This window comes from Panicum virgatum, chromosome 2K, assembly GCF_016808335.1.
Source record: "Panicum virgatum strain AP13 chromosome 2K, P.virgatum_v5, whole genome shotgun sequence".
NCBI lineage: Eukaryota > Viridiplantae > Streptophyta > Magnoliopsida > Poales > Poaceae > Panicum > Panicum virgatum.
Genome location: NC_053137.1, coordinates 50,588,693 through 50,599,049, shown reverse-complemented (window position 1 = coordinate 50,599,049; position 10,357 = coordinate 50,588,693). Strand labels below are relative to the sequence as shown.

Sequence of the window (10,357 nt, the reverse complement as noted above, 5' to 3'; positions counted from 1 at the left end):
GATCCAATGATACATTTTTCTCATTTACAATATTTTGCACCCGTCAAAAGCCGATAAGTGACTCTGTCACCAATATTTGCAATTTTTTGTTTCCCGCATTTATTTCTGCAATTAAATATTCAAATAATATTATTTAAAAAAAATCCCCACTTGCCGTGCATTGGCGGCAGCTGTTTTTTCTATATGTGGAGGGAATCAAGAATGGGCTGGGACTTCCGGACATGGAATTTGACAATCTGTCAACTGACGCTGAGGCTGCAAATTTCGCCGGCAACCTCCGACCAATCAAGCGGCAGAGAGAAACATCGCGATGATTTCAAAGCCGGCGATCGGCATTCCTGGATTTTTTTTTTCGTGCGTTCGGTATCTTTTCCCTGATCGGTTCATCGTCGTGTTCTTCTCGTCGGCTTGCGCTGGTGGACTAGTGGAAGGACATGGAATAAAGGATCCCACCTGTGGGGGATGCACTGAATCGAGGCTGCATTATGGCGTCGGCGTCGGCGCCGCCGCCGCCGCCGCCGCCGCCGCGGCGCGTGTGCGTGACCGGAGGCGGCGGGTTCATCGCCTCGTGGCTCGTCAAGCTCCTCCTCTCCCGCGGATACGCCGTGCACGCCACCGTCCGCGACCCAAGTAAGCATGCTGCGCCGCCCACACGCCGCTCCGCCTCCGCCTCGCTCGCCGTGATCCGCCGACGTGTGTCGGAAGTTGGGGACTCATGCATGGCGCGTGCGGGCTCTGCTCCAGGTGATCCCAAGAACACCCACCTGCGGCGGGTGGAGGGAGCTCCGGAGAGTCTGCTCCTGTTCAAGGCCGACGTGCTCGACCGGGACGCGCTGGCCGCCGCGGTCGCCGGGTGCGAGGGGGTCTTCCACGTTGCCTCCCCTGTGCCCGCGGATAAGGTCCTCGATCCTGAGGCAAGTACCAATCTTGATGCTTATCGACGGCCAGAATTCACTGGTTTCCTGCTAATAATAAGATGCATTCTGAACCGTTTGTCCTATATAAGTATAAAAAGTTTTTTACTGCTTATAAACATATGCCTAGTACACCGTGCAGTCAGAGGTGTTGGCTCCTGCTGTCAAAGGCAGTCTGAATGTTCTTCAGGCTTGCTCCGCGAATAATGTTCAGAAAGTTGTTGTGGTTTCATCCACCGCTGCTGTTCATTTTAATCCGAGTTGGCCCCAAGGTAGATTGAAAGACGAGAGCTGCTGGTCGGACAGAAATCTATGCATGAAAAATGAGGTTAGTAATATAGATTCAGTTTCCTTAAACGGTTGCTAACATAAACAGTGTTTTTGCCCTTAAAAATGTAAATAGTATTTTTTAAAAGGAAAATTAGTGTTCATATCTTTTATAATCAATTCTTATTGCTCATTAATCGGCCAGGGAGGACCAAACTATGACTAACCTACTTTTGCTCCCAGGACTGTTATAGTGCTGCCAAGACAATTGCTGAAGAGACAGCATTGGAGTATGGAGAGAAGAATGGGCTGACTGTTGTTACAGTTTGCCCCTGTATCGTTTTAGGTCCGCTGCTGCACCCAGTGGTCAATACTACGAGCGAATTACTCATCTACATTATGAAAGGTTGGCTGTATATATTTCTGCTAGTTTCCACTATTTCTTATCGATTATTTGAATAATCTATTATCTTAATATAATAGTGTTAAAAGAAACCACCACGTTTGTCGAGAGGGTCTAGAAGTTCCCACATTAATCTAAAAAAGAGAAGAATTTGCACCATCAGATTTTATAAAGATCTAACGGTGTAAAAAAGCTCAAGAGTCCATATCAAATATGATTAATAAATAGCTTTTGGAATTAAAAAATAAGAAAAATTAGTATGTGACCGAAGAGCCCGCACCAAATATAACACATATGCAATACGATGCTATGCAGACGCGGCTTGGCTTAGCACCGAAAGATAAAAGCCGCGCAGAAGCAAGCGTGCCGTCCACTTCTCTCCTGCTTTGACGCGCATGCATCTTCCGTCGCTCGACAAATACATCAGGCCGCTCGTTACGCAGCGGCCGCGGCCGGACCTGCAGCAGCAGGCTCCATCAGCCTCACGTATCATCAGTCATCAGTCATCACCCATGCAGCAGCAGCACCCGCCTCATGCTAGATTCATCCTCCATCCGATTAACATCTTCCAAAAGTAGGATCGTTGGATCGGGTCGGATCTGCGGCAGTACTAGCTATTACCTCAAGCTCGATCAGTGCAGGTTAGGTTTGCTTGTGGCATGTGATTTTCTGTGCAATGTAGTAGTGAACAACTTGGAACACCAAACAATTACTTTATTATTTTTCTTCTGAAACAAAGAACTGTTGATTGTATTAAAAAAAGAGAAATATGAACTCTATTAGTTTTTATTTACATGATGTAAAACTATAATAATATAAAGATTTTAATATTTGACCAAAGAGTACATATCAAATATGACTAACAATTAGATAAAATAAAAAAAACTAGTAGTTAATTTGTATAGCGATTAAGAAACAAATTAGGAAGGAAATAGCTCAAAAATAGTATAATCTATCTATTATATTAATAAAAAAGTGTTAAAATAATGCACCGTGTTCGTCAAGAGGGTCTAAAAATTTTAATGTTAATCTAAAAAGTGAGGAATTTATACTGTTGGATTTACGAAGATGTAACGATCTAAACTAACTCAAGAGTCTATATCAAACATAATTAGTAAATAGATAATTTGGAAAATAAAAAATTAAGATAAAAATAAAGATTTTCCATTGTATACAATTAGTATATAGCTAAATTTAAAATTAGAAAAATATGAGAATTAGCATTTAACCCAGTGAATACTAATTTCAAAATTAAAAAGATTAGGACAATACCAAAGTGTACTTACCGAATACAATTAGTAGATAGCTAAATTTAGAATTTGAAAAATAAAAAATTAGGACTTGATCCAACAATTAGTAAATAGATAATTCTAAATTTAAAAAAGTAAGAAAATTTAGGACATGATCAAAGATTCCATACCGAATACGATAAGTAGATAACTAAATTTAGATTCAGAAAAATAAAAAATTAGAAGTTAACCCATTCAAAATTAAAAAAATAAGAAGCCACCACGTTCACTGAGTGGATCTAGAAATTACCAAAAAAAGAGAAGAGTTACACTATTGGATTTTTTTGAAAATCCAACGGGTCTATACTTACTCAAATAGACTATATCAAATACAACTAATAAATACACATATAAAATTGAAATTTAAATAATATTCTTTCTTTTCCAAACTTAATAGGTGTCTTGATCAACCTGGATTTCTATGTTCCCACGTTAACTAAAAATATGACCTATTCGTAGAATCTTTTTAATCATGTGATCAAGATTCAATTATCATGATTGAATAGTTTAATTCAGTCGCCTCATCTTGCTGGTGAATCAAAAGTAAGCACATGCACTATCAGCACCCACTGTATGGATGGAAAGTTGTAAGAAAAGAGGAGAGTCAAGTCGATTTGTGATTTTAACCGATGCTCAGAGCACACGTACGTGATTCCTACAATAAAAAGGATTTAACTACAACCTTCGTTGTCCTGGAGACACATCTAAGGGTATATAGTTTTTGGAATTAAAGCTTAAACATGGTTAAAATCTATTGATTGCCTTAGCTTGATTTAAAGGTCATTTACCCTGCACATTAGCATGCTTACTGCATTATGGATACGTAATGGAGGAAAATAATTGCCAAGTTGGACAATGTGCACTGTGGAAAAATTTGTAGGCATGACTACATTAGTAAGGCAGCCATAGAGAAGCACAACTTAATAGCAGCAGCTTATGTGGAACTATGATCAAAAGGAAATACAGAAAAAATTCAGCATGGTTAGATCACAAGATGGCTGGGTAATTACCAACATGGAGAAAAAAATAGTATTTTGTTAGAAAATAAATTTAGTCGCAGCATATACATAGAGAATAATTGTACAATCAGAATATAAAAAAGAATTACACTATTAAGAATCAATTTCAATCTAGAAAGCAATGAGCTAATAAGACTCTCTAGAATTGAAAAGCGCAATAGTACTAACAAGGGTATGAAAAAATAGAGCATGGTAATGATAGCACAATGGTGCAGCCACAACATAATCTCAACCCATTCACCAGGTTGAGCATTACCTTACGCAGACTACACTGTTGCTATTACAAAAGTATATATAGTATCACTACCACCACTAACAACAACGAGAAGCATTGTGATTAATTGATAACTGAGATTCAAACATTTATGAGAGAGAAAAGATGATGCAATCACGATAGAGTGCCGATGCGAGCTAGAACAAAGCATCTAAAACATTTGATGTTTCACATGCATACAGTGTATAGCAGCCACAGGTAGGGTTCAACTAGAGAAAAAGACGTGTACCATCATGTGTGGGTCATCTTCCATGACCATGTTATAGCTATACCAAAGCTAATATGGGGGCATACATATATGGGGTTATATCAATGGGTGATTGAAGGACAAAGAAAATAAAGTATATTGTTACTTTTAGCGGTATATATTGAACAACACACCTAAATCTTTTTGTAAAAATCTAGGGATAATTTATCACGCATTGTAACTAAAACACTTACAAAAATCGTGTAACACCAATAAAAATTAAAAAGGAAATACTCATGTCAAAAGTAAATATTAAAATAGTTTCAGTAAATACCAAAAGATATGATTCTATCAAAGGCACTCATTTCTCTATTAAGTCATGTAAAAAACACCATAGAATATGATAGTAGAAAAAACATAGATAGCACATGTCTCAATTATAATTACATGTCTAAACAAAACTATTTGCATCTATTACTCTAGAGTAAAAAATTCTAAATATTGGAGAGAGAAGAGGAAGGAGGAGGAACTGGAGGAGCAGAACCATGCGGGATTGAGAAAACAGAGAACGGTGAGGAGATGCGGCTGGGCGGAGAAAAAGGAAGAAGGAGGAGGAGGACGAGGACGAGGAGGGAAGGAAATTTTATTTGGTTTCGTCCTGCAGCCACCACAATGGAGAAGATGATGAGGACACCATTGGCACCGGAAATGGTCACAGCTGTAGGGGAGTGGTGGCGCACGGCAACAGAACGCCTGTCTGAATACAACAGACCATAGATAATATACCAACATATATACTAGGAGAAAGGGACCGGCTCACCTCCCTCTTCTCCACCGGCGAGACATCGGAAGAGAAGAGGAAGGGGCCTGAAGCGATGGGATCTGGGTGAGCTATAGTAGAAAGGGTAGGAAGAGAATATGGACGGGAGAAGCTTTGCGCACGAGGGTTGCGAGTATGTATTATGCTATTTAGATAGGCATTATGTAAGGCATTACATTAAATGAATGATGGTTTAGTAATGAGAAAAATTATAATCCTAATATATTCTTTTTGAAAATGCTTATAAATACTTTGATCTATGTGAACTAATCAATTGATCTATGGAAAAATGTTTAGGTTGATTAGATATTGAAATTAGAAAGACTATAAATAGTTGATAAAAATAGACGTGCCGATGAGACATTCGTTGAGTACAACAAATAAATACAAATAAGTTTTAAATAATAAGAGAATTTATAAAAAATATCACTTTAGTTTTAAAAAAAATAAAGGAATAAATATCATTGAATTTTATGATGATTTAATGACCTTGATTATCCTGTGAGGTTACCTTAGCCTTGATTTACCTTGATATAACTTTGATGGTCTAAGAATTTACTTGGTCTTGAAACAACAAAACAAAATTTATTTTTTCAACTTTAAAAAGATACCAAAGGTTAGTAGAAAAGCTAGATACCCGCGCTATTTGCGTGGGCCACCTTGCTAGTTACACGCATGTGATGATTTTCTTGCCTTTGATTATGAAACTTCGGTTCAGAGTCGGTAAACTGAATAATTACACAACTTGCTGTTGGACATCCCCGCAAATTCATGCTTGGGTACAATACAACAGCTTCGTTTACACGACTGAAATTCCATTAACGTCATTACAGGAGGTCCTAGTGTGATGAAAAATGTGCCCTGGAACATAGTTGATGTCCGCGATGTGGCTGATGGTTTGCTTCTGGTCTACGAGAAAGTGGAATCATCTGGGAGACACATCTGTGCGCCAGATCGGATCAGCACAAAAGACATGGTGAACTTGCTGAAGAAGGCCTATCCTAACTACAATTATGTGAAGTGGTGAGTAACGATATCCGAATTGTCTGATCTTGAATGTCTATCTCATCACCCTTTACAGTTATATCATATGTGTCTTAGTTGTACTGTGTAATCTTAAAAAAATATGCATCTCTCTGCTGCAGCGACGACAAGGACTACGTATCTGCAATCTCGGGAGTTACATCGGAGAAACTAACGAATCTAGGCTGGAGACCGAGGAAAATGGAGGAAACTTTGTGCGACAGCGTGGAATACTACGAGAAGGCGGGGCTTGTGCAGGACGTGCAGGGCCGCACCTGCCGTCTTCCTCATATTTTTCATTATGCTTCTGACAAATGAAGCGAAGCTATGCATTACATCTACTACTTTTATCTTATTATAAGCTCAGAACGTTATTGATGACAATATTATATTGCAAGATAATTTTTTTCTCTGGAAATACGTAGGAGAAATACATGTCGTGGTGTTTAGAACCAGAAACTGCATTTGGACAGTCAGCTTGTCTCCTCTGCGTGCTTGTTACCACGGAACGTTCAATTTCCACAGCGACTGAATCGATCGGGTAACAGAAAACCTTCGTATGCAACAGAAGTCCTAAAACTACATGCTCTCATGGATGACGAGATGTGATTCCGTCCGGCTGTGCTCGACAACCTGCACAGCATGACACACCCAGATCATCACTTCATCAGTCCATTGACGCACTGTCGGAGGAAAAGCTGGTTGTTATTCCTTGGACAGTTGGACAGAGTAATGCAACTGAAAATCGTGAACCAGGAGGGAGATGTATGCAAGAGAGCACAGCTGACAGCTCGTTCGATGTAAATTCAGCAACTAATCTGGAGCTGCTCCTCTCCGAGTGATCGATCCCCTTGCTTGAAAGATGCTAAACGGCAGCGGGCTGCGCGGGAGCAGAGCGCCCGACCGGCCGGCGGCGTTAGGTAGTCGGCGGAGACGGCGTCGTGGCCGCCTCCGCACCACACGTCTTCAATTTTGTCGTCTAAGATCAGTAAGGGTAGTCACTGTATGTGGTTTACGTGAACCATGGGCACCTGACTGGCAACAGTGCAGGCGTGCAGCACGTGATTGCTTCTCACTGTATATTTTTTGGGCAGTCTACTTGTGAGGAATCGTAGTAAGAATTTGATTAGCTGAATCGTCATTGGGTGACCTCTTGTACAGTTGTACTGTAGAATTCCAATTTCCGTGCATGTTCATTCATTTCTGAATATTGTATATGGGTCCAGATGGTCCAGTTTTGTATCTGATCAACAACCATTCGGCATCCGAAATGAATACCCAGAGCGTTGTGACCACTGACGAGCAGCCAATGTCGATCGAGACGTATTCAGTACTCACTCTTGGCCATGCGACGGTAGCCTGCTCAGAAGTCAGAACATATACCTCTGTGCCAGTGTTAGCAATCGTTGCATGAAAAGCTGCCGAGCTGTGAAGGACGGAATATTGGATCAGAGGGGGTGAACAGGATGGCTATGGGCACAAGGAATACCCATACAACGAAGCCGGAACATACACGTGGAAGCAAAACGGTGAAAAGCTTACACTGACGCACACACGCACAAGCGCATGAAAGTAACTAGGAGCAAAAGCACTGGAAAGAACGCATCTCAAAAACTCGCGTAAAAAGGTTAGTGCACAGGTAAAAGGAAAGCTAGAAGGACAGAAAATAAAAACTAGCAAGCAAGATCATTAACTAACTAATTTTTGTTTTGTTTACCTTTTTGCTTAGCACTAAAAAGATTTAATTAACACAAGCGCTAAAAAGCAAAACTAACTTGATCAGAAAAAGATACTATTAACAGGGCACAAAAATAAACTAGTCTAACACACTAAACAAGATTAAACAATAACAAGAGTGCTCACATTAGTAGATAAAAACCTTATCTGGCATAGCTACAAACACCTAATGGGCATCGATGACTTGCTACAGACGGGCAGGTTTCCGCTCCCTAATTTCCCACGCACGCATGACTTGCTGCCGCCGGCCGCTTGCTGAGCTTGCCTGCCGGCAGCGTTCCCTGGACTCAAAAGTCGAAAGACAACAAGCACCAAACTTGATTCACTTGGCCTGAGTGCTGCGCGCCTGCGCCTGCAGTGCGTGTCGCACCGGCCTCCTCCTGGGACGTCTGTGTTAGAAAAAAATAGTAGTCACGATAATGCGGATCTTTGCGGCACAATATGATTCAACAAGCATGGAAACTTTCATCAAAATATGCAAACACACCTTGCTCCATATTGCAACCTTTTCTTGATGTCTTTCTTCTTCTCTTTGTCTTACACCGTCATGCCTTCTGGATGGATCAGAGAAATGAACGTGCGCTGTGCTTGTGTTGATGTGCAAAACTCCCAAAATGAACCAGCAACTGACTTGCTTTTATACTTAGCGAAGAGCAGGGCCGTACCGGCAAATTCGAGGGCCCTGTGCGAAACAATGGAGTGGGCCCTAGTGGCCTAGTGCAGGATCGCGAATACCAAGCGATAGCAGCCGGCAAGCTCGATGTGCTGTGTGAAAGTACAAATGTTAGAAGTCACACGTGTGACTGACAGTTAAATCATCACAAAAAGTCCAATAACTATTTTTTATTCCAGAATAATTTCTTTTATTACTGGAACAATTGTTATTGTTTGAGCAACAAAAAATTTTTCCAAAAAAAAGTTTGTTCTAGCAACAAAGCATTGAGGGGCCTGGTTTATTAGGCCGATTTTAAGTTCAAAACATGGAATCCTGGAGAGGTTGTGGTGCTGTGATAGGTCCACTCGAGATCACACACGTGACCCCGAGTAGCACTCATGTAAAAGGAAGTGACAAGTGATACGACTACAATGATTTATCTTTTAGGAGCAATTTGGGCCATATTTTGTCATAAATTGGATCAACAATCAATTAAATTAAAGTCTTTACATGACTATATCTAATGTATATCTAATATTTTGGGAGTCTTTCAAATTCGAGGGTCCTGTGCGGTCGCACGGCCCGCACGTGTCTAAATACGGCCCTGCGAGAGACATGCCTGTTGCCAAGAGACACCTTCCAGCGAACAGCCAACCGGCCAGCCGCAACCCGCAACAGACGCCTGCCAATCACATCCACAGCCAAACGTACAGGCGTCCATTTGCTTTGTGCATGCAACCGCTAAGTACTTGCCACGTTAATGCACCGGCCAGTTACCACTAATACATGTTCACGTACGTGTCAACACACATCATCAATGCACAGGTGATAGTGCATATTTTATGCATATACACACATTCATTAGTGACTCAATTAAGCAAGAGAAGAGGGAATTAAAACCCATAATTCTAATTAATAATATTTAGTAACCATCATACTAAATCTTTAATACTAGAATTAATCTATTATTTACATTGGCCACTAAAGATTAAAATAATCTTACAATCTCCCACTTGGCCAATGTACTGACTTGATTATTTATCAATACTTTATATGCGCTCGTTATAGTAAATATGTCAAGTCAACTGTAAGACGAAATAAATTGTAGGGATCATGGCGGTCTCAAGTCGATATATTGACAAGATTCCTTCCATGTATCACGAACAACTAAAATCAGGTCACTTTAATAAAAAGTAATCATAATCCCTTTACTTTAATTTTATTTCACTAAACAATACTTGTATACACTATAATGTGAATAAGTGAAGTACAAATACAACCTTTATAGAATTCATAATGTCAGGGTAACATTTCATATACATGTATATCAAGCTAACAAGGACTTAGCTGTGATGCCCATACTATTGACATGGCCACTAAAAGTCTTGGGCGGCAACCCCTTGGTTAGCGGATCCGCTATCATGAGTTCAGTACCGATATGCTTAATTGACACCCTTCTATTTTGTACTTCTTCTTTAACTGTCAAGAACTTCAAATCCATATGTTTTGCTCCCTTCGAATACTTGTCATTTTTGGAGAAGAAAACAGCTGCGGTGTTGTCACAATAAATTTGCATTGGTCATGATATTGTGTCAACCAGATTAAATCTCATTACAAAATTCCGCAACCATAATGCTTGAATTGTGGCTTCAAAACACGCCACAAATTCAGCCTCCATAGTGGAAGTAGCAATGACGGACTGCTTCGCACTTTTCCATGACACTGCTGCTCCAGCCAGCAGAAAAATATATCCAAATGTAGATTTTCTT

At 40.3% G+C, this 10,357-nt stretch overlaps 1 protein-coding gene across 2 annotated transcripts; it reads left to right on the top strand.

Annotated features, from left to right (window-relative positions):
- The first annotated feature begins 470 nt into the window (after nt 1-470).
- Nucleotides 471-6,668, top strand: LOC120683353 (cinnamoyl-CoA reductase 2-like). Of its 2 annotated transcripts, XM_039965440.1 has the most exons (6): nt 471-630; nt 745-914; nt 1,057-1,242; nt 1,425-1,587; nt 6,007-6,196; nt 6,319-6,668. In XM_039965440.1, the coding sequence occupies exons 1-6, from the start codon at nt 486-488 to the stop codon at nt 6,512-6,514; spliced, it is 1,050 nt and encodes a 349-aa protein (XP_039821374.1). In that variant the 5' UTR covers nt 471-485; the 3' UTR covers nt 6,515-6,668. The 2 variants fall into 2 exon arrangements, with proteins under 2 accessions (XP_039821374.1, XP_039821368.1); XM_039965434.1 differs by having other exon boundaries at nt 471-914.
- The last annotated feature ends 3,689 nt before the right edge of the window (nt 6,669-10,357 follow it).